General features: G+C 41.3%; 1 protein-coding gene across 8 annotated transcripts in view; it reads right to left on the minus strand.

Annotated features, from left to right (window-relative positions):
* Nucleotides 1-359: 359 nt before the first annotated feature.
* The window catches only part of ZCWPW1 (zinc finger CW-type and PWWP domain containing 1), a 34,244-nt gene continuing 10,028 nt past the window's right edge, over nucleotides 360-24,575 (minus strand). For 4 of the 8 annotated variants that reach the window (XM_047837600.1, XM_047837601.1, XM_047837602.1 and 1 more), the window contains 12 exons: nucleotides 24,270-24,427; nucleotides 23,966-24,088; nucleotides 15,023-15,139; nucleotides 14,161-14,281; nucleotides 13,337-13,412; nucleotides 12,810-12,914; nucleotides 11,555-11,638; nucleotides 10,642-10,708; nucleotides 10,103-10,203; nucleotides 2,075-2,135; nucleotides 1,381-1,530; nucleotides 360-831 (listed from right to left, as the gene is read on the minus strand). In XM_047837600.1, the coding sequence (XP_047693556.1) occupies nucleotides 524-831; nucleotides 1,381-1,530; nucleotides 2,075-2,135; nucleotides 10,103-10,203; nucleotides 10,642-10,708; nucleotides 11,555-11,638; nucleotides 12,810-12,914; nucleotides 13,337-13,412; nucleotides 14,161-14,281; nucleotides 15,023-15,139; nucleotides 23,966-24,088; nucleotides 24,270-24,427 (1,471 nt within the window). In that variant the 3' untranslated portion in view covers nucleotides 360-523. The remainder of the gene's footprint in view (nucleotides 832-1,380; nucleotides 1,531-2,074; nucleotides 2,136-10,102; nucleotides 10,204-10,641; nucleotides 10,709-11,554; nucleotides 11,639-12,809; nucleotides 12,915-13,336; nucleotides 13,413-14,160; nucleotides 14,282-15,022; nucleotides 15,140-23,965; nucleotides 24,089-24,269; nucleotides 24,428-24,575) is intronic. The other 4 variants (XM_047837604.1, XM_047837605.1, XM_047837606.1 and 1 more) reach the window with 4 other exon arrangements.

Raw genomic sequence — 24,575 nt, forward strand, 5'->3', positions numbered from 1 at the left:
CTTATCTAACCATTCTACTTCTGCTACCATAACATGTACTGTGTTAAGTGCATCACTCACGTAAGCATCGCCAACAACCTTATACAGTCCTGGATGCACTCACTGGAGGCGTGAAGAGAAGACCCAGAATGGTTAGTGCTTTTCTCAAGGCCACACACCTAGTAAGTGGCTGAGCCAGGTCTGAACCCAGACCTGCCCTTCTCGACGGCCTCCTCCCAGGACTTGGGTCTCACTGCCTTCCCAGATCCCTATACTGTGCCAGCCTCCCACCAGAAACAGGGACATGCCACAGGGACCGGGGTGGAGGGGGCGAGGAGAGAAGCCAAGGGAAGCATGTGGTTAGAGACAAATGGAACCACTTAAGCCAGTAACCTGTTTTATTAACACATAAACTGCAGAGCCGTGACTTTAGCCAATTGACCTGTAGCTGAGGAACAAACCCCACACTTAGTAGCTTCTCAGGGACCCTCTGAGGGGCTCTCTCTGCTGCTCCTGTGGAAGTGGGTGAGGCAGGAGCACACAGCTATTCCTCAAAGAAGGTCGTGGTGAACTCCCCAGGGTCATCTCCACACTGTGGCTCCTCCAGCTGCTCCGGCTCTTCTCCAACATCTTCCAGGAGTTGCTCCAGGTCCAGGTCACTGGAGGCTTCATCGTCATGGAGGACACCTCCAGCCTCCTGAGGACACTTGGAGCTTTCTTTCCCCACCATGGGACAAGCCCCAAGATGAGCTGGTGGGGTCAGGCCCTTTGGCTCCATCCTAGCTTCTTTGTCCTCAGGGAAGTTGGTTCCTGCAGCTTTGCTCTGGGGAGCTTTAAATTTTTTCTTAGGGCCTGGATGAAAAAGTGATAAAACTGAGAGCCCTATTAGGCCATCTGTCCTGGCTTTTTACAAGTCAAACCCCTACATTCCTATTTACAAAAATATCTCTAGGAAATATGATCTTTCTCAATAGAAATAAAATGGGCTTTGAAGTCAGAAAGACCTGGATTCTAGCCATATGCTAGGCATATGCCTGTCATGGGTCTTCAGCAAATTATAAACCCTTTGGGCCTCAATCCCCTTATCTCTAAAATGGCAAATGTCCAGTCACAGAGATATTGAAAGATTCAAGGGAGCCAGCAAATGTCTATCTAGCCAGCCCACAGCAATACTCGATAAATGTCTGTTCCCCCCTCCTCACCATTCTCCTGTGCTTGGATCAAATCAAACGAATAACCATTATGTTTCTACAGTGTGTACTGCACTCTACCATCTGAGATGCTTAATTCTTGTTCTTTTTAAAAGTAACAAAAAGCTATAAAGTTAAGAAACGATCCAGGGAAGGGAGACACAGACTTGAACCTCATTTCCCATAGTTTTTCCCAGGACTTGAGCCTTACCTGGCTGGTCAGGCTCTGAATTCCTGTGTCCTTCTTTCCTTCCCATTATGCGTACAGGCGTTGCTGCAGATTCATTTCCCAGAGATCTCTTCGTTGTCTTTCTTTGCAGGATCCCATCTCGTCCATCTGCTATGCCTGCATCACCCCCACCAACAACCATGAAGGACATTTGTTTATTTCTCTCTAAATGACAGCTCGGCAAGGGTCCATAGACTTCCCACAGTTAGTCTGTGCCCCACATCCTCTGCTCATTCTCAATCTAGTGACTTTTTTTGGTTCCTTCCTTTTCCCCAAATATTTCTCTCTCTCTCTCTCTCTCTCTCTCTCTCTCTCTCTCTCCCCGTCTCTCTGTCTGTCTCTCTTGTTGTTGTTTGTTTGTTTGTTCTGGATCTTATTCTCTTTATATTTTTCCTCATAGACTGCCTTCTCCAGGAAGCCATCCTTCTTGGCTAAGAATTTAAGACATTCATTCCACCTTTAATCTAGTATTTTATAATCAGTGCACAGAAGCGAGGAGATGTACTGGCTTGGCAGAGGACAGCTTCTCTGATGACACAGTAGGAGCCTTGACCATTTTTGCAGATTTTAAAGCTGAGACAGGCAGTAAGATCCTGTGACCTGCAGACCCTTCCCATTGTCTATTTCTGCCCTGCCTTAATGGTAGCACATACCTGTTCCCAGCTGGCTTGCTTACCTCTTGCCTTGGGGTTTTTTGTCTGAATTTTGGCTGGCTTGGGACTGGGCAAAGTTGAGTCCTGAAAATGGGAGAGAAAAATAAGAAAATATAAATTAAGTCACATAATTGTGCTTTTAATAGAGTGGGGTGCTACAGAAATGATGGGTGGGGTAAGGGAAATCAAATTGGATTCTGTGAGCCTGATACTGTTTAAATCAATGACAACAAAGATAAAAATGTTCATCTTTCCCAGGGTGCCTGGGTGGCTCAGTCAGTTAAGCATCCAACTTCAGTTCAGGTCATGTTCTCATGGTTTGTGAGTTTGACCCCCGAGTTGGGCTCTGTGTGACAGCCCAGAGCCTCAAGCCTGCTTCAGATTCTGTGTCTCCCTCTCTCTCTCTGCCCCTCCCCTGCTTGTGCTCTGTCCCTCAAAAATAAACTTTAAAAGAATTTTTTTTTAATGTTCATTCTTCCCATTCTATTTGATATTAGTCAGTACAAGGCTTTATGTACAAGAGAAGGAAATAAAGCTAGGCCATTAGCATGGCCTGGTAAATTAGGGGCACATGGGTGGCTCAGTCAGTTAAGTGTCCAACTCTTGTTTTTGGCTCATGTAATGATCTCATGGTTCATGGAATTAAGCCCCATGTCGGGCTCTGTGTTGACAGCACAGAGCCTGTTTGGGATTCTCTCTTCCCACCCCCTCTATGCCCCTCCCCTGCTCGTTCGCTTGTTCTCTCTCTCTCTCAAAATAAATAAATAAACTTTAAAAAATGCTGTAATAGAAATGAAAAAAAATGCCTTTGATGGGCTTATTAGTAGATGGAACACAGACAAGGAAAGAATCTCTGCACTTGAGGATATCTCAACAGAAACCTTCAAAGCTGAAAAGCAAAGGGAACAAAGAATAAAAAAAAAAAAAAAAGAACAGCATATCCAAGAATTGTGAGACAACTATAAAATGCATAATATATGCACAGTGGGAATACCAGAGAAGAAAAAAAAGAAAGAAACCCGGGGCACCTGGGTGGCTCAGTCGGTTGAGCCTCCGACTTTGGCTCGGTCCTGATCTCACAATTTGTGGGTTCGAGCCCCGCATCAGGCTCTGTGCTGACTGCTTGCTCAGAGCATGGAGCCTGCTTCGGATTCTGTGTCTCCTTCTCTCCCTGCCCCTCCCCCACTCGTGCTTTGTCTCACTCTGTTTCTCAAAAATAAATAAATGTAAAAAAATAATAATAATAAAAAAAGCAAGAAACCCAAGAAATATTGAAAACAATAATGACTGAGAAGTTTCTCAAATTAACATCAGACACCAAACCACAGATTCAGGAAGCTCAGAGAACACCAAGAAGGATAAATGCCCAACAACTATACCTAAGCATATTATTTTCAAACTACAGAAAATCAGAGATAAAGAAAAAGCCTTGGGGCGCCTGGGTGGCGCAGTCGGTTAAGCGTCCGACTTCAGCCAGGTCACAATCTCGCGGTCCGTGAGTTCGAGCCCCGCGTCAGGCTCTGGGCTGATGGCTCAGAGCCTGGAGCCTGTTTCCGATTCTGTGTCTCCCTCTCTCTCTGCCCCTCCCCCGTTCATGCTCTGTCTCTCTCTGTCCCAAAAATAAATAAATGTTGAAAAAAAAAAAAAGAAAAAGCCTTGAGGATTAAGGTGCACCTGTTGTGATGAGCACCAAGTGATGTACAGAAGTGCTGAGTATAATAATGTGTACCTGAAACTAATATTACACTGTATGTTAACTAACTGGAATTTAATAACTTAAAAAAAGAAAAAGAAAAAAAAGAAAAAGCCCTGAAAGAAGCCAAAGGAAAAGAACACCTCACCTGATATGCTAAGGAAGGGGAGAAAATGGAATTATATAAGGTGCTCGATTAAAACCACTTAGGGCAGAAAAAGAGTGGAAGACAAAAATAGGAAGAAAGAACAAGGGCAACAAATAGAAAACAGTAACGAATATTATAGATATTAATCCAACTATATTACTAATTACTGTGAATGTCAATAATCTAAAAGCACCAATTAAAAGACACAGATTATCAGGATTAAAAAACAAGACCCAGCCATATGTTGTCTACAGGAAGTCTACTTTAAACATAAAGCTATAGGGGCGCCTAGGTGGCTCAGCTGGTTAAGCGTCCGACTTTGTCTCAGGTCATGATCTCGCAGTTTGTGGGTTCAAGCCCCGCGTCGAGCTCTGTGCTGACAGCTCAGAGCCTGAAGCCTGCTTTGGATTCTGTGTCTCGCTCTCTCTCTGCCTCTCCCCTGCTCATGCTCTGTGTCTCTCTGTCTCAAAAATAAATAAAACATTAAAAAAATTTTAAACATAAAGCTATATATATATATATATATATATATATATATAGAGAGAGAGAGAGAGAGAGAGAGAGAGAGAGATTATAAAAGTAAACAGAAAAATACACCATGCTAGCACTAATCAAAAGAAAGCAGGAGTAGCTATGCTAATTTCAAACAGAGCAGACTTCAAGACAAGGAGAGTTATCAGGGATAAAAAGGGCATTACATAATGATAAAGAGGTCAATTCTCCAAGTACTTTAACAACAGCAGAATACATATTCTTCTCAAGTTCACATGTAGCATTCGCCAAGATTGACCACATTCTGAGCCATAAAACAAAACTTAATATATTTAAAAGAATAGAAATCATTCAATGTCTGTTCCTGGACCATAACGGACTTAAACTAGAAATCAATAACAGAAAGATAACCAAAAAATTTCCAAATACATGGAGATTAAATAGCATACTTCTATATAACACATGGATCAAAGAAGAAATCTCAAGAGAGATTTTAAAATATTGAACTAAGTGAAATTTAAAATATGAACTAAATGAAAAGGAAAACACAATTTATCAAAATTTGTGGGATACACAGAAAGCAGTACTGAGAAGGAAATTTAGCACTGAACACATTTATTAGAAAAGAAGAAAGAGGGGCGCCTGGGTGGCGCAGTCGGTTAAGCGTCCGACTTCGGCCCGGTCATGATCTCGCGGTCCGTGAGTTCGAGCCCCGCGTCAGGCTCTGGGCTGATGGCTCGGAGCCTGGAGCCTGTTTCTGATTCTGTGTCTCCCTCTCTCTCTGCCCCTCCCCCGTTCATGCTCTGTCTCTCTCTGTCCCAAAAATAAATAAACGTTGAAAAAAAAATTTTTTTTTAAAAAGAAAAGAAGATCTAAAATCAACAGTCTAAGTTTTAACCTTCAGAAACTAGAAAAAGAAGAACAAGTTAAATCCAAAGTGAGCAAAAGAAAATAAATAATAACTGGAGTAGAAATTGATGAAATTAATAACAGGAAATTAGTAGAGAAAATGAATGAAACAAAAACCTGGTTCTCTGAAAAGATCAATAAAATTGGTAAGCCTCCAGCCAAGCTAACTAAGAAAAAGAGAGGAAACAAATGACTAAAATCAGAAAATAAAAAGGAAGTCATCACCACAGAGTCCAAGGACATTAAAAGGATAATAAAGGAATACTATGAATAATTCTTTTCTTTTTTATTAAAAAATTCTTTTAATGTTTATTTATTTTTGAGAGAGAGAGACAGAGACAGAGACAGAGCACAAGCAGGGGAGGGGAAGAGAGACAGAGAATGTGTAGCAGGCTTCAGGGCCTGAGCTGTCAGCACAGAGCCCAATGCAGGGCTCAAACTCATGAACCACGAGATCATGACCTGAGCCAAGTTGGACACTTAACCAACTAAGCTACCCAGGCGCTACTGAATAATTGTTTTCAAACAAATTTGATAACCAAGAAGAAATGGACCAATTCCTTAAAAGACAATCTGCCTAAACTCACACAAGAAGAAACAATCTGAATAGGGTCTGTATCTATTAACAAAATTGAATCAGTAATTAGTAGTTATCCTTCTAAGACAGAAAGCACCATGCCCATGGGTTCACTGGTAAATTCTACCAAACATTTAGGGAAGAAATTCTGCAAATTCTCTATAATCTCTTTCAGAGAAAAGGAGCAGAGAGAATACTTCCTAACTCATTCTATGAGGCCACCATTACCTGAACATCAAAACAAAGACATTATGAGAAAAAAAAACTACAGAGCAATATCTCTTATGAAAAGAGATGCAAAAATACTCCATAGTGATGGCCAAAAATATTAGTAAATTGAATCCAACAATGTATAAACAATTATACACCATGAACAAGTGGAATTTATTCAAGGTATGAAAGACTGGTTTAACATTTGAAAATCAATTAATGTAATCCATCATATCAACAGGCTAAAAAAGAAAAATCACATAATCATATCAATAGATACAGAAAAAGCATTTGACAAAATCCAACACCCATGCATGGTAAAAACTCTCAGTAAACTAGGAAAAGAGAGTAACTTCCTCAAATTGATAAAGAACATCTACCAAAAACCTACAACTAACATTATACTTAATGCTGAGAAACTAGAAACTTTCCCACAAAGATCAGGAAGAAGGCAAGGATGTCCCTTCTCATCACACCTTTTCAACATCATATTGGAAGTTCTACCTAAAGCAGTAAGACAAAAAGAAATAAAAGGTATAGATACTGGGAAGGAATAAATACAGTTGATCCTTAAACAATGCAGGGGTTAGGAGTGCTGACCCTTTGCACAGTGGAAAATCTGTGTATAACTTTGGACTCCCCCAAAACTTAAGCACTAGTAGCCTACTTTTGACTAGAAGCCTTACCAATAACAGATAATTCACATGTATTTTGTCCATTATATATATTATATACTGTATTCTTAGAGTAAAGGTAAAAAAAAGAAAATATTAAAACCATAAGGAAGAGAAAATACATTTACAGTACTCCAGTGTATTTACTGAAAAAAATCCACACATAAGTGGACCTCCATAGTTCAAACCTGTGCTATTCAAGGGTCAACTGTAAAACTGTCTTTGTTTGCCGATAACATAATTGTCAATACAGAAAATCCAAGAGAATTGACAGAAACTCCACAGCTATTAAGTGTTTATAGCAAGGTTGCAGGATACAGGTTAATATACAAAAGTTAATCACTTTCTTATATACCAACAATGGACACGTGGAATTTGATATTTAAAAACACAATACCATTTTTATTAGCACCGAAAAAATTAAATACTTACATATAAATTCAACAAAATATGTACAAGATCTATACGAGTAAAACTACAAAACTCTGATGAATAAAATCAAAGAACTAAATAAACAGAAATATTCCACATCTGTGGATAGGAAGACTCAATATTGTTTAGTGTTCGTTTTTCCCAGCTTAATCTAATAGGATCAATGCAATTCCAAACAAAATCCAAGCAAGCTATTTTGTAGACATCAACAAACCGATTCTACAGTTATGTAGAAAGGCAAAAGACCCAGAATAGCCAACAAAGCTGGAGGACTGACCCTAGGCAACTTCAAGACTTACTATAAAGCTATAGTAATCAGGACTGTGGAATTGGCAAAAGAACAAATAGGTCAATGGGACAGAATAGAGAGCCCCAAAAATAAACCCACATAAAAACAGTCAGCTTGGGCGCCTGGGTGGCTCAGTTGGTTGAGTGACCGACTTCGGCTCAGGTCATGATCTCATGGTCTGTAAGTTTCAGCCCTGTGTCAGGCTCTGTGCTGACAGCTTAGAGCCTGGAGCCTGCTTCAGATTCTGTGTCTCCCTCTCTCTCCGCCCCTCCGCTGCTTGCTCTGTCTCTCTCTCTCTCTCTCTCTCTCTCTCTCTCTCTCAAAGAATAAATAAACATTAAAAAATAAAAAAATAAAAATAAATTAAAAAAACAGTCAGCTGATCTTTGACAAAAGAGCAAAGGCAATGAGTCTTTTCAACAAATATGGTGGAACAACTAGACATCCACACACAAAAAAGTGAATCTAGATATAAACCTTACACCTTTCACAAAAATTAACTCAAAATGTAGTATAGATCTAAATGTAAAATGTAAAACTATAAAACTCCTAGAAGATAACATAGAAAATCTAGATGACCTTGGGTATGACAATGACTTTTTTTTTTTTAACTTTTATTCATTTTTAAGAGAGACAACATGCAAGGGGCAGAAAAAGAGGGAGACAGAGAATCTGAAGCAGGCTCCGTGCTATCAGCACAAAGCTCAACATGGGCTCAAACCCACAAACCGTGAGATTATGACCTGAGCCAAAGTCAGACGCTCAATCAACCAAGCCACCCAGGCACCCTGACAATGACTTTTTTTTTTTTAATTTTTTTTTCAACGTTTATTTATTTTTTGGGGGACAGAGAGAGACAGAGCATGAATGGGGGAGGGGCAGAGAGAGAGGGAGACACAGAATCGGAAACAGGCTCCAGGCTCTGAGCCATCAGCCCAGAGCCCGACGCGGGGCTCGAACTCCCGGACCGCGAGATCGTGACCTGGCTGAAGTCGGACGCTTAACCGACTGCGCCACCCAGGCGCCCCGACAATGACTTTTTATATATAACACTAAAGGCATGATCCATAAAATAAATAATTAATCGGCTGGTTGGTAGAAGATACACCTGATAAAGGACTGTTATCTAAAATATACAAAGAACTCCTAAAACTAAAAATAAATAAATAAATAAATAAACAACCCAATTTAAAAAATGGACCAAACACTTTAATGGACAACTCACCAAAAAAAATATACAGATGGCTAGTAAGAATATGAAAAGATGCTGCAGATCATATGTCATCAGGGAAACGTAAATTAAAACAACAATGAACACCAGTACACACCTATTAGAATGGCTAAAATGTGGAACACTGACAATACCAAATACTAGCAAGGATGTGGAACAACAGGAAATCTCATTCAATGCTGGTGGGAATGCAAAATGGTATAGCCACTTTGGAAGACAGTTTGGTGTTTTCTTACAAAAGTAAACATATTCTTACCATACAATCCAGTAATCAAGCTCCTTGCTATTTACTCAAAGGAGTTGAAAACTTGTTCTCACAAAAACCTGTAAGCAGCTGTTCATAGCAGCTTTATTCATAATTGTCCAAATTTGGAAGCAACCAAGATATCCTTCAGTAAGTGAATGGATAAATAAATGTGATACATCTAGAAAATGGAAAAATTCAGCAAAAAAAAAAAATATATATATATATATATAATATGTATATGTAAATAGGTATATATATTATGTATATACACACACACACACAACTAGCTATCAAGCCATGAAATACATGAAGGAAACTTAAATGCATATTTCTCAGAAGCCAGTCTGAAAAGGGTACATACTACATAATTCCAACTATATGATGTTCTGGAGTGGGCAAAACTATGGAGACAATAAAAAGACCAGTGGTTGTCAGGGGTTGCGGGGTGAGGGATGAATAAGTAGAGCACACAGGATTTTTAGAGCAGTGAAAATACTCTGTATGATACTATAATGATGTATATGTATCATTATATATTTGTCCAAACTCAGACTGTAACAACACCAGAGTAAACCCTAATGTAAACTATGGACTTTGGTTGATTACAATGTGCCAATGTCAGTTCATCAATTGGAAACAAATGCATGACTCTGGTGGGTGTTGATAATGGGAAAGGCTATGTATGTATGGAGACAGGGTATGGAAACTCTGTACTTTCCTCTCAATTTTACTGTGAACCTAAAACCACTCTTTAAAAAGTCTTTAAATATTTTTTAAAAATCTATATTTCATATGCTTGAAAATACCCAAAGGAAACAAGTGAATGAATATCTTAAGTGTGTACACAAGGAAGAAGAGAGTGTAAACAGAGGCACCCTGCCATTCTCTGAAATTGCTCTAGTAAGAACCAAAAACTACATTAGGAACTGGGATGAAAATCAAGAAATAAATTCCTAGAAATGTGAGACATTAGAGAGAATAACTGAGGAAAAAAGAGGGTCTCCTTCCCTGAAGACCCCTAGAAGATAAGACCAGCTAGTCAGGTCCACCCTGAGGCAGGAATAGGATGGTTCCATAGTAAATATAAATTCATGCTAACCAGACGTCCTACAGGAATCTCCTAAAAGGAATCCCCAAGATCACTCTTACTTTTTCCTCTTCTTCCTCCTCCTCCACCTCCTCCAACACGGCCTCTTCCCCTTCTTTCTCCAAGCGGGAATCTGGGCTGTTAGCCCCAGTAAGCGTTATGTCTAGAACAGGAATAGGAAAGAAAGGCTAAAGAATTTATCCAATAAATTAGATGATGAGTTAATTGAGCTGATCCCAGAGAAGCAGTCTTCTAACTCTGCCTCTCATGTCCCAGTGGCATTTCTTCCACAAAACACGGCCCTAGGTTATCATGGTTCCCACCTTTTCCAAACCCCCACCACTCTTTAACATGTGCCCTCCCTCCCCATCCTCTTTTTCTCTCCATTCTTCTCTTCACCCATCCATTTATCCATCCATCCCTCCCTCCCAGATACTTGGGTCAATGGCATTCATGGAGAGCCTCCTATTAGAATCCAGAACTAGATGGATGGTATTGGATATAAAATGAAGTTTCAGTTCTGCCCTCATGAAGGACCATCTCCCTCTCTACATCCTCTCCCCACGTCCTTCACTAATCCTTATCCTCTTACTGATCCTACCTTTTCCTTCCCGACTATTGTCAGATCCATTGTATCGGCTCCAGAAACCAAATAAGTTAACCCGTTCCTGAGGGAACCAAGAAACAAAAGCATCATCCACTATTCTCCCAAGGATGACTTTTCCCCTCTGTCTTCAAGACTTTAGTTATGGGGGTGCCTGGGTGACTCGGTTGGTTAAGCATCTGACTCTTGACTTTGGCAAGATCTCACAGTTTGTGGGCTTGAGCCCCATGTCCGGCTCTGTGCTGACAGCACACAGCACGGAGCCTGCTTAGAATTCTTTCTCTTTTCCTCTATCTCTGCCCCTCTCCTGCTTGAGCTCTCTCTCTCTCTCAAAATAAATAAATAAACGCTAAAAAAAAAAGACTTTAGTTACATACTTTATATTCATATTCCATACCATTTTCACTTAAAATTTCATATTCTGTTTATCTAAATTTTTACGAAGATTAACTATAATACATTATAACATTATTTTTATATTATATATTTACATTATGTTATATAATTATATGCTGCAATATATTCTTATAATAATCTCTTTTTCCAGTTTACTTATAATTGTCATTCTCCACTGCACACCCAAAGGCAGAATTTGAGGGTAAACACTGCATAAAAGAGAGGTTAAGACTCATACATCTGAGATCTAAAGTTAAATACGGAGGTAGGATGCCCCCTACTACAAACTGTCTCTATGTAGGATGAGAGAAGATCCCATTTGCCCAAGGGTAGGAAAAAGAATAAATGATTTAAGGAGCTAAAGTAATCTGTCCTGGAAAGAAAAGACTAGTTCTAAGACTAAGACTGGATGATGGGGAAGGACAAGCCACTTTTCTTTAGTAGACAGTATATGGTTTGCTTTGTGTCCCAGGTCCCAAAGAGGAGCAGGTATGTAGTCTGAACACTCTCCCACCTGAATACTGATCTGTTCTGCCTCCTGAGCCATCGTCAGGGCCACTCCCAGTTTCTGACTGCAATCCTTGTTCCTGCACCTTTTCTGAAATAGAAGAAGATTAGAGTCAATGATAAATAGTAGAGAAATAATTCCAAAAGACTGCTACTCACCAGACATGATCTTTTCTGGCTTCTGATATTGACATGACACTCCTATTCTTAATCTTTTGAGCTTAGAGACATAATCTCCCTTTATCACCCAACACACTTTTCACCAATTCCTACCAATATTGTCAACCAACATTTTGGTGGCCTCTCCAAAGTAAATCTCATGGAAATGTGAAAAGGCAAGATTAAAGGAACTCAGGTAATTCTACTTTTGAGCTTCTCACATGTTTCTTCAGATCCAGCTGCTTGATTTAATACTCACTGCCTGATTTTCAAAAGCCCCAGAGCTGGTAGGCCTCTTCTCATTTCTTTTTCTTTTTTTTTTTTTTTTAAGTTTATTTATTGAGAGAGAGAGAGCACAGAGGAGGGGCAGAAAGAGAGGGAGAGAGAAAATCCCAAACAGGCTCCATGCTCACAGCACAGAGCCCAAGTGGAGGCTCAAACCCATGAACCATGAGATCATGACCTGAGCCAAAATCAAGAGTCAGATGCTCAACTGACTGAGACACCCAGGCAACCCTCTGCTCATTTTTAAGGCTGACTGAATCCAAAGTGATTACAGGGAAGAAATATTTTTAGTTAATATTTTTAGTTTCTCAACCAGGAGAGGTTTTGCCTCCCAGAAGATACTTAGCAATGTCTAGAGACAATGTTTTTGGTTGTCACGACTGAGTCCAAGGGCAGTAGCACCCCTTGGCTAGACACCAGTAAAGACCAGAGATGCTGTTAAACATCCTAAAATACATAGGACAGACTTCCACAACAAAGAATTATCTGTCCCAAAATGTCAATAGTACCAAGACTGAGAAATCTGAGTTAACCTGTCCTCATTTCTGCCACACCTGCCTTGGCTAAACTGTAGAAAACCACAGTCTTCAGGAAGGCCCCCCGCCTGCAGTCAAGGAAGGAGACTATGAAAAATCATTATCCTGCTGCAAACCTGATAGAAAGAAGAGTCCCTCATGAATAACCTCACCCTTGCACACTTGGTCAGACATGGGACTTTCTCCCAACACAGCTTCTCCTGGAACAAAATCAGGTTTAATAAAGGGCCGATTTAGTTTTCAAGTTACCTGTATCACAACTGACCCCCAAGGGCTGCTTACCACTCCAGCTAGCTCCAGGGACAGCTCCTGGAAGTTCTTCAGCATGTTAACTGGGATCCAAGCACGAGAAACTGTCTCTCCAAAAAATGTCACATGGTACTTAGACTGAAATAGAAAAATGGTTCTCATATGGCCCCTAGTCCTTCTCTTTGCTTTGGCCCTCCAACCCGAAAAGGTGGAGGAAGAACTGAGGATTCACAAGGAAAGAGGTGTTGGGCTTCATCTGATGCCATATACCTGACCCACCCACCTCAGACTGCTGTTCTTCCATCCTGACATCAAGAATCCCAACCAAAGCATATTTATCACAATCATAAATGTCCTGGTAATGACTAAATATTTAATTAGATACAAGTTTGTATTCTATATGTGGGTACTTGTTTCTGTGTTTATCACTCTAGCTAAGTGTCGGTTTCTACTCATGTCTTCTGGCTATGTCTATGTTTCTAACTCTGCACATCTATTAGGATGGATTTGTTCATTATTTTGGCCCAAGCACCTACATACCCTAAGCCAGGAAAACTCACCGGCAGGGAATCAAGATGAGAAGCAAAAAGAAAATATTCCCCCAGGTCAGGATCAGATTCTACCATGCCTGGCCACCTGGAGAAGACAGATGGGTATAGGGAACAGAAGAGGAAGGGTTTACATGGTTTAGAGGAATAGAACACAAATTCACCAATACACATGTACATAAAAGAGCAATATGTTTTGCAAACAAAGGATCTTAAAAATAGACCTCCACCCTTGGTGATCTCCCCCAGTAGTCACTACCAAATGACTAAAGTGACTTCTATCAGTATACAAAGAAGCTCAGAATCTTCCAAGTAAGAGTATATATATATTTTTTCCAGTAGGCTCCATGCTTAGCATGGACCCCAATGTGGGGTATGAACTCAAGACCCTGAGATCAAGAGTCAAATGCTTGACCAACTGAGCCACCCAGGCGCCCTCTCTTAACCTAGGCTTTCCATCAACCCTGAGAAAAAATCTTCTGACTAGGACATCTCCAAAGAAGAAACTATCCCACCCTTCTTTGTCCTCTCCACTTTATATATCTCTCATATCTCAATGTTTTAAAAATGCCATAAAGCCACCTTCCTTTTTCTTGCCCACCCAGAGTAGAATTGTCAGATGCTTTTTTCCAGGGAGATACCACCTCCACTGTGAAACCTCTAGAAAACACATTCTTTCAAAGCCTCCCAGCTTGGTACTTTATCTTTTCCCTCATCCCATGTTCTTTCTAAGGCAGGTACCATGTCCATTATAAATGCTTTCTATTTCTTTCCCTCTTTGCTTGAATCTACCACTCCCAAGTTCATGAAGGATGTTCTATGCCATGGTGCCCTACCAAGGATAACCATATTGCTTGGCCCAGATGATAGATCCTGGAATGTAGGAGGCATAGGCCACATCACTCTCATGCCCTATCCAGGACTCCTCAGGGATGTCACAGCGATTATACTTCAAGTCTGCCAAAAAAGAGAAGGAATGAAGGGAAGGAAAGAACCTCATCAGGTAAAAATCTAGACAAGGGCAGGAGAGAGGACAAGAGTATGCACCAGGTGGGACCAAAAGGGCACTGGGAGACAGGTATGGACAAAGAAAAAGACCCATGGAGGAAATGCAGCTACAGCTAGAATAAGAGTGCTGCCTCCATGTACGTTACAGAAAGAGATTCCAAACTTCTGCCTGACCCACATTATTTGACCCTGCTTCCATCTACATAACATCATGACAGCAATTTCTCTGAGACTCTGTTACCTCATCCTTAAAATAACTGGGCTGGGTTAGATCATCATACTCTTCCAAGTGGTTTCAAACATTTTAGAATTCTAAACCACTGGCTGTCTCTCTCACCCACTTTTCCCCATGGATCCCATATCCCTTCTTATCCACCAACCCAACACCAATAACCTAATCAGGACCAGCAGGGTCAGACTAATGCTGAAGAAGATGGAATCCACTTAGAATGTACGTTTAGATTCCAGGCCCTTCCCACAATATAACTCTTCAGGGTGTCTTCTTCTAGCCTATTATGTCATATTCATCTTGATATGACAAGGAAGATCCCTTCCTCTCTCCCAAACACTACAAGGACCCCTGGGATTATAACTACATCTATGACATATTTAATCTAAGGGATACATACAGAGAAAGAAAGGAAAGAACAATAAAAACAAACAAACAAAAAACTCTCCAGTCCATTCTACCTGTATTCTGATCACAGGACCAATTATCTGGAAGCACTGAGGGGTCAATGTTCCCACAAAGCCGCCTCCACTTCTCACAGTTTGGGGAGGAACACTGGACCCAGACGAGACACTGACCTGCAACAGAAAAAAAAAAGTGAGACAAAAATATGCTCTTCCTTCTTCAGTCCAACTGAAATCAATATACCTTCATTAAAATCATAGAGCCTTAGGGGTCAAATAGTCTAATCCTAGATTTATAAGTGGGAAAACTAAGCTCAGAGAAGATAATTGACTTGCTGAAGATCAATCTAACTCAGTGGCAGAGCTGAACTTGGATCCCAGGTCTCACATCTCAATCTTTCTCCTATACCATACTATCATCTCTCCTTCCCCCAGGAAAAAAGCAAGTGTTTCCCATATTGACAGTTCTTTTTTTTAATGTTTGTTTGTTTTCTTGTTTGTTTGTTTTTTTATTGAGAGAGAGTGAGCAGGGGAGGGGCAGAGAGAGAGGGAGACAGAGAATTCTAAGCAGACTCTGTGCTGCCAGCATAGAGTCCGATGCAAGGCTCAAACCCACAAACCATGAGATCATGACCTGAGCCGAAACCAAGAATTGGATACTTAACTGTGCCACCCTGGCACCCCAATGTATTAACAGTTCTTGAAAAGGTTGGCTGGCATCTTTCTGGCTCGTGCCTCGTTCTCCACTGGCCTGTCACTACTGGAAAGTTCTTTTGAAGGGCTAACCAGCATCTTTCGTGTACAACATCCAGAGTAACTATCTGAATCTCAACTGATTTACCTGTCACCAAGTCACTGCAGTGATTGGTAGCAGTCTTTGGAACCAACAGTCCTGAGATTACCCTCCTCCAAAAGACAGAGATAAGTCTATCAACTCAATCAACTATTTACTTCAGGCCTTGATCAAAGGCCTAGCATTCCTTTTATCTATTACCTTCCAAACCATTATCCCCACCAACATCTTCTAAGTTGACCCAATTTTCCTCACAGCCTCCCCTCTCTCCATCCCAAACCTTTCCACTATGTTCTTTGGAATTCTAGACAAGAGCAACAAAAAGTCCACATATCTTCAACTTTTCTGAACATCCACCTCCTTTTTGAAACCTGGTGATGCACCAATGACAATGCCCCTGCCCAACTCCACCCCACCCACAGCTCTCTAAGTGGAGTCTGTTCCCTCTCACACACCCCAGGCCAGAGAGTGGGGTCAACATCATCCTTACTCCTCATCACCACTTCCAGACCTTTACTATCCTTCCCATAAAAACCCTCCCTCCCTTGAGATCTATGCCATGGGACTATGCCACCCTCTCATCTCCCTTGGAAAGATGCTGGCATCTGGTTCAGCCTTCTCCTCCTCCTTTCACCTCCTGCCCTCATTCCAGACAGCCACTGTTTTCATAGGAGTAACTCAAAAAGCACCCCATTCTCTGAGTTCCTTGACCTTTTCCTCTATGGACCTCAGTAACGCACTCCACTTCAGTGGTGCACTCCCCCTCCTGCATGCCCCATCCACTCATCCTTAGGAACCATACACTCCCCTGAAGCACTGATCCAAACATTCCTCTCTGATGAAAATGCATGGTCTCCCATCTCACTTGCTCAAAGACCCTTATAGCAACTTTCACTTTACCCAGGTCACCAATCTACTGGCCTCTAACTTCCTGCCAATCTAGTGGCAACCTCCTTTCTTCACTCTGTTCTTACTCAGGTTTGACTCCTTAGATTCTAGAGCAGACATCTTCAACTCTCTTGCCCTCCACTTTTCCTCCCACTCAGCTGGGCAAACACAACCCAGAATGAACACATGCTACCTTTTCTGTGCCTACATTCATAGAAACTGAGCATTGCTAAAGAAGCAGAGCATAACCATGCACATAGGTATACACCCTAGGATCATAATTAACAACACCAGCCAACATGTTTCTCCACGTAAGTTCACTCTCCCACTGTCAAGTTTTACCTTACATGCCTGAACATAAGGGATGCCCTCCATTCCACTGAAATCATCCTTCAGAGAAGCAGCTGACTTACATTTGGGTCCTTTCAAAGTATCTCATATTTAAGGTTTTGAATTACTTTATTTTGAAAAAAAAAGTACTGGTTGAGAGTGATACATTAGTCTGAAAAGACAGCTGCCCAGCCCGGGATGCATACATGCGTGCAGCACCACAGCTACCACGGGGGGCCACGGAGACCCGCACCTCCCAGGCTGCTCATAGGCGAGGCCTGCAGCAACCGGCAGCCAACTGTGTCACTCCAGGCCTGCCTTCTTCCACGCTGCTGCCCCAACCCGAGATGGCAAGAACATCCAGCCCAAACAAATCTGTACCTTCTGCCTCAGCAACCAGAGAAAGTTGATCAAGGACCAAGACAGAAATACTATGATTCAGAGTTGGAAGCTAATGCGCTGGGCTACCCAAGAGAGCCCCCACGGACCTGACTCATGCACAGGCCTCCTGTGAGGGTGGCCACCAAGCCACCCACCAGCCCTGCCTCTGGACCAATGGAAAGACAAGTGGCAGCAGGACTCTCACTGGCCAAACTGGCCCAGGTCCACTGGAAGCTTCTGTACTGGCTTCCTACCTGGTTTTCTTCTGGTCACTACAAGCTGGCATCTTGTATCTTTGATATGATAAATATAAGTCTGGAAACTTTGTATACTTAAAAGCAAAACAACACTGTCCAAAACAAAACAAAACAAAACAAAACAAAAAACAGCTCCCAGTAACTGTTTTTGATGTTTATAGAGGTGATCTACCAAGACTAGAAAAAAAGAGTGGGAAAAGGGGCCAGAGACCATAAAAGTAAACACAGATCAATAAAATAAATGGTTGGTTGTGAAAAGAATGAATATTCCTGAGAAAATGAATAGGAAAAATGAATCCTAATGATGTAGAACTAAGGATTTGTGGCTTGAGATAAAATTTCCAATAAAAGAACACACAATTCTTTAAAGTTTCCTTTCATGGGCTCCTGGGTAGCTCAGTCGGTTAAGCGTCAGACTCTTGATTTCTGCTCAGGTCATGATCTCATGATTCATGACATTGAGCCCCACCTCCTGCTCTGCACTAATCGGAGTCTGCTTGGGATTCTCTCTCTCCCTCTCTCTCTGCCTCTCCTCTGCACTCCTGCACGTACACACACTCTCTCTCTCCCAAAATAAATAAAGAAATAAACATAAATAAAATAAAGTTTCCCCTCAAACAACTTAGAAGAGAGGATGATGTGCTCCAGAAAACTGCTTGAGGCTCATGACGCAGTTCTATGATAATGAAAACTGATGTCACAAACTACGAGTATTTCAGTTGACACCAGTTTCCTTGGGTTCTATGATCTCCCCCTTCTTCATTTCCCCGCTCCCCCCATCTTTCTGGCAGCTCCCTCCTCATTCTCCATTCCGTCTCTAAACCCTGGGGTTCCAAAGCCCAGTCACGGCCTTAGTTCCCCATGCTACACTTTTCCTGAAGCAAACTCACCCACTCCTATAGGTTTGAAACCCATCTTCGTGTCTGACCACATACAGATGAATGATGCATCTAGCTTTTGTTCTGAGTTCCAGATTCCTACAGCCACTTTACTCTTTGAAATCACCATTTGGATGTGTCACAAAGAGCTCAAACCTAATGGGCCCAAACCCAAGTGCTTGATCTTATCTCACAAATTTGTTCTTTCTCTACTTTTCCTCACCCCTCTCAAGTAACTGCTCAAGCCAGAAACTGATCATCTTAACATATTCTTGCCTCTCTCTCACCTCCCCCCATATCCAATTCATTACCAAGTTCTGACAAGTTTACATACAAAACATATCTTAAAACCATCCACTTCTGTTTCCACTTTCAACATCCTCATCTAAGCCACCAAAGTATCTAATCCTAGGACTCACTTGTCTACTCTTGTCACTACATACTTCATTTTTCAATTAATCACAAAGGGAGTCTTTTAGGACATTAATTTGATGATGTCAGCCCCACTCGGAGCACCTGGGTGGTTTAGTTGGTTAAGTGTCCAGCTTCAGCTCAGGTCATGGTCTGTGAGTTTGACCCCCGCACCAGGCTTGCTGCTGTCAGCACAGTGCCTGCTTTGTATCCTCTGTCCCTTCTCTCCCTGCCCCTCCCCTACTCACTCTCTCTCTCTAAAAAATGAATAAACATTAAAAAAAAAACCTCATCAGTGGCTCCCAATGCACTTAAAATTCTTACTTTGTACATTAATCCGGAGCCACTTTCTTGCCTTACTTCCCCTTGGTCTCTAAACTCCAATCATACTGACTTCCTTTCAAAACCTGGAATATGCCAAACTGCACCTTCCCTAAATTCTTTCTCCGCATCCTACTCCTCCTTCAGATTTCAGCTTAAATGTCATTTCCTTACAAGTGTGTTCCCTGACTGGCCCAATCTTGATTAGGTCTCTGTTATTTCCTGCCATGACATTCCATTCTTTTCCTTCACTTCACCCAAACTGATTGTATTTATCAGATACCGCCCCTTCTATTTCCTACTGTGGGAGGACTCATCTCTCCCTGACAACTGTAAGAAACAGGAAGAGTGGTTCATTTATAGCAAAAGGCTTACACATTCATGACAATCACAATTCGCCTCAACAAGCACTGCCAAAGGAGTGGACTTTCCATCTCCCAGTGAAAAATCCAATCCTTGCCCTCATACCAAGAGGTGCAAGAGATGGAATGGCATCACCCAGGCCGCCCAACTTCCCAAATTAGACGTACATCTCTGGTTCCTTATGTTACCATGTTATTATAACACACAAAGTAGTTTATTGCCTTGGACTATCTCGTGTGATGTCTACATAGTCTTCCTAGAGTTTTCTTTCAAGTATGCACAAGCCTGTTTTTGGTGCAAGCCTGTTTCCCCCCAGATTGTTAAGTGTATTTATTTTCAAAATTTTAAACTTACTAACATATTGTCTAATATATTTTATTTCTCATTTTAAAATTTCCCCATACTGGGGCAGCTGGGTGACTCAGTCAATTAAGCATCCAATTCTTGGTTTTGGCTCAGGTCATGATCTCACTGTGAGTTCGAGCTCTGTGCTGGTAGTACAGAGATTCTCTGCTTGAGATGCTCTCTCCCCCTCTCTCTCTCTCAAAATAAATAAAATTTAAAAGAAAAACACTTTAAAATTTCCCCATATTACCATGGTTATTTTCTATATTTGTTTATCACCTGAAACACTAAAATGGTAAATTCTATGAAAGAAAGGATTATCTATTTTTTTCACCACTATATTTCCAGTACCTAGCACAATGCCTGGAATAGAACATAAGGCATTAATAACTATTGTTAAAAGAATAAATATGGCACAAAAACAGACACATAGACCAATGGAATAGAATAGAAACCCCAGAACTAGACCCACAAACATATGGCCAACTCATCTTTGACAAAGCAGGAAAGAACATCCAATGGAAAAAAGACAGTCTCTTTAACAAATGGTGCTGGGAGAACTGGACAGCAACATGCAGAAGGTTGAAACTAGACCACTTTCTCACACCATTCACAAAAATAAACTCAAAATGGATAAAGGACCTGAATGTGAGACAGGAAACCATCAAAACCTTAGAGGAGAAAGCAGGAAAAGACCTCTCTGACCTCAGCCGTAGCAATCTCTTACTCGACACATCCCCAAAGGCAAGGGAATTAAAAGCAAAAGTGAATTACTGGGACCTTATGAAGATAAAAAGCTTCTGCACAGCAAAGGAAACAACCAACAAAACTAAAAGGCAACCAACGGAATGGGAAAAGATATTCGCAAATGACATATCGGACAAAGGGCTAGTATCCAAAATCTATAAAGAGCTCACCAAACTCCACACCCGAAAAACAAATAACCCAGTGAAGAAATGGGCAGAAAACATGAATAGACACTTCTCTAAAGAAGACATCCGGATGGCCAACAGGCACATGAAAAGATGTTCAGCGTCGCTCCTTATCAGGGAAACACAAATCAAAACCACACTCAGGTATCACCTCACGCCAGTCAGAGTGGCCAAAATGAACAAATCAGGAGACTATAGATGCTGGAGAGGATGTGGAGAAACGGGAACCCTCTTGCACTGTTGGTGGGAATGCAAACTGGTGCAGCCGCTCTGGAAAGCAGTGTGGAGGTTCCTCAGAAAATTAAAAATAGACCTACCCTATGACCCAGCAATAGCACTGCTAGGAATTTATCCAAGGGATACAGGAGTACTGATGCATAGGGCCACTTGTACCCCAATGTTCATAGCAGCACTCTCAACAATAGCCAAATTATGGAAAGAGCCTAAATGTCCATCAACTGATAAATGGATAAAGATATTGTGGTTTATATACACAATGGAGTACTACGTGGCAATGAGAAAAAATGAAATATGGCCTTTTGTAGCAACATGGATGGAACTGGAGAGTGTGATGCTAAGTGAAATAAGCCATACAGAGAAAGACAGATACCATATGGTTTCACTCTTATGTGGATCCTGAGAAACTCAACAGAAACCCATGGAGGAGGGGAAGGAAAAAAAAAAAAAAAAGAGGTTAGAGTGGGAGACAGCCAAAGCATAAGAGACTGTTAAAAACTGAGAACTGAGGGTTGATGGGGGGTGGGAGGGAGGAGAGGGTGGGTGATGGGTATTGAGGAGGTCACCTTTTGGGATGAGCACTGGGTGTTGTATGGAAACCAATTTGTCAATAAATTTCACATAAAAAAAAAAGACACAGAACAACAACAAAAAAAAGAATAAATAAATCTATATCCATGTTTATCTGCCCTCCATCCAATGTCAAAGGCTAAGGTGTCCTTTCTGAGTAAGAATAAACCCTCTGGCTCTCTTCTCATTCCCTTCACTCTCTCCTCCTTTATAAATCATTTTCCCTCAACTTATTCATATGCTCATGACACACAGGCCAAGTCTCTTTTTTTTTTTTTTTTAAAGAAAGCTTAAAGGGGTACCTGGGTAGCTCAGTCGGTTAAGTGGTTAAGCATCTGACTTTGGCTCAGGCCATGATCTCACGGATCGTGACTTTGAGCCCCGCATCAGATTCTCGGCTGTCAGCGCAAAGCCCGCTTCGGATCCTCTGTCCCCCCTTCTCTCTGCCCCTCCCTCACTCAATCTCTCTCAAAAATAAATAAACATTAAAATATAAAATAAATTAGGGGCGCCTGGGTGGCTCAGTTGGTTAAGCATCTGACTTCAGCTCAGGTCACGATCTTGCCGTTTGTGAGTTCAAGCCCTGCATCAGGCTCTGTGCTGACACTTCAGAGATTGGAGCCTGCTTCAAATTCTGTGTCCCGTCTTTCTGACTTTTCATGACTTCCTACCTGTAATATCGTTGAGCATTTTCAAATTTTTATCCTCTTTGATGTCTCTGTAGCAGCACAAGGCTAAACACTCCCTCTTTCTTTCTTTTTTTTTTTTTTTTTAATTTTTTTTTAACGTTTATTTATTTTTGAGACAGAGAGAGACAGAGCATGAACAGGGGAGGGGCAGAGAGAGAGGGAGACACAGAATCAGAAGCAGGCTCCAGGCTCCGAGCCATCAGCCCAGAGCCCGACGCGGGGCTCGAACTCACGGACCGCGAGATCGTGACCTGGCTGAAGTCGGACGCTTAACCGACTGAGCCACCCAGGCGCCCCTAAACACTCCCTCTTTCTTGACATTCTCTCCTCCCCTGGCATCTGTGATGCCATACTCTCCTAGATTCTACCTTTCTGAGTTTTCTCTTAGTTCTTAGTTTTCTTCCTGTGCAGCTCTTCCTCTGCTTAACCCTAAACATTATGTTCCCCCTAAACATTATGGGTTTTCTATTCATTGCTCTTCTCTTTGCACTCCACACCCTCCTCTTAGAAAATTTCATCCATTCTTACTGATGCAGATGATTCCCAAACCTGTATTTCCAGCCCAGACCTCTTTCTTAGATGCAAAAGCTCATCACAGACCCTCTAACTTGTCCAAAGCTAATTCACTGTCTGAAAATGTGCCCTTTCTTCTATATTCTCCATTTCAAATAATGGTTCTTTCAAGCACTTAGGTCAGAAAACAGGATCATCCTCAGATCCCACTGGTAACCGTATCATACTGATCTTTCCTCCTAAAGATCTCAAATGTGTCTCTTCCTCTTCACTGCTACTGCCTATCTTCCTTGTTTAGATCACTATTTCTGTGGGTCTAGTCATGCTCCCACTAATCCATCTCCCATGCCAGTGGCACAGTGAGCTTTCTAAAATACAAATCTTACCAACTTTCCCCTAAAGAGGTCAATGGTTCCTCTTTACCTTTAAAATAAAATTCAAATTCCTTAGCCTGGCATGTAAGGCCTTTTATGATCTGGCCCTTGCATGCCTATAACCTTATCTCCCCCTACAACATTCTATCCCCCGCAAGGTACCTAAAAGCTACAATCATTAGCTCTCCTCCATAACTTTACCAATAAATATCACTCTGACCTTCATCCCCACCTCAGTTCACCCTACTAAATGATACTTCCAACACATGGCTCAAGTACTATCTTTTCTTGTTGCTTCACTATATACTAATTTGGATGTAAATTTTAAAAAATAAAAAATAAAGTTAAATCAAAAAAGAAAAAAGTAGTATCTTTTCTTGGAAACTTTTTCAAGTCTACTCCCACCTTGTAGCTTTCTTTTTTGCCTTCCTCACAAGCCTATTTCCCTTCCAACAGGCATATATTAATTTATTCTACATTTACTCAGCACATCCTAAAATGGCTGGTACACAGTAGGCATCTAACAACTATGGATTATATGACTAAATAACTGAATAAATGAAAGCCTTCTCTTCCACAGCAGCGTATCTCTTACAAGTAGCTGTGAGAGATAAATTATTGTCTTTGCAGAATTTCCTCTAGCAACCTAACCCTTGCCTCTGTCCTCCATCTCCAATTTTCAAGCCCAGGTAGGTTTTCCAAATCATGCTGAACTCACCAAAACCACTGCCTTCTCCTTTTTGTTGGTTTCTGATCTGAGAATGATTTTGAACTGTTTTTTTCAGTTGAGCTTTCTGTCTGGGCTCACGTCCACTTTGGGCTTTCTCCATTTTCTCATCTTCTGGGAAGATAAAACAAAACACTCTATAGATAGTGAGGGCCAGTGAAATAAGGAAGAAGGATCATAATCTAATAGTTTCAAGACCTGGGTTGAAAATTTTCAGCCTGCCCACTGTCCCATTCCCTAATTTTGTGGAATAAGTACTTGAGCCAGATGTCAAAGTATATCTGACTATACTTACGGGCTCCTTTCTTTCCTTTGCTTAAGGAGAATCTATTGAATTTCTTCTCAGAAGGCGGAGGATCTGGCTGCCCTGGCTTAGGTGTCTCTATCACAGAGGTCACTCCAGCTTCCTTAGTGGCTGAAATCTCTAGAATATGAGGTACCATTACCTTCTCTCTGAAAATAAGATTTTCTTTTTAATGAAAAGGCAAAAAGGAGCCATTTGTCATACCTTTGCTTGAAAAAACCCAAGGATAAAAGTCAGTAGTATAGAAAAATCCTAGGCTCTCCACAGCCTCCAGAGGCCATCTTATCCATCTATTTG

The sequence above is a fragment of the Prionailurus viverrinus genome, chromosome E3 (genome assembly GCF_022837055.1).
Source record: "Prionailurus viverrinus isolate Anna chromosome E3, UM_Priviv_1.0, whole genome shotgun sequence".
NCBI classification, from domain to species: Eukaryota; Metazoa; Chordata; class Mammalia; order Carnivora; family Felidae; genus Prionailurus; species Prionailurus viverrinus.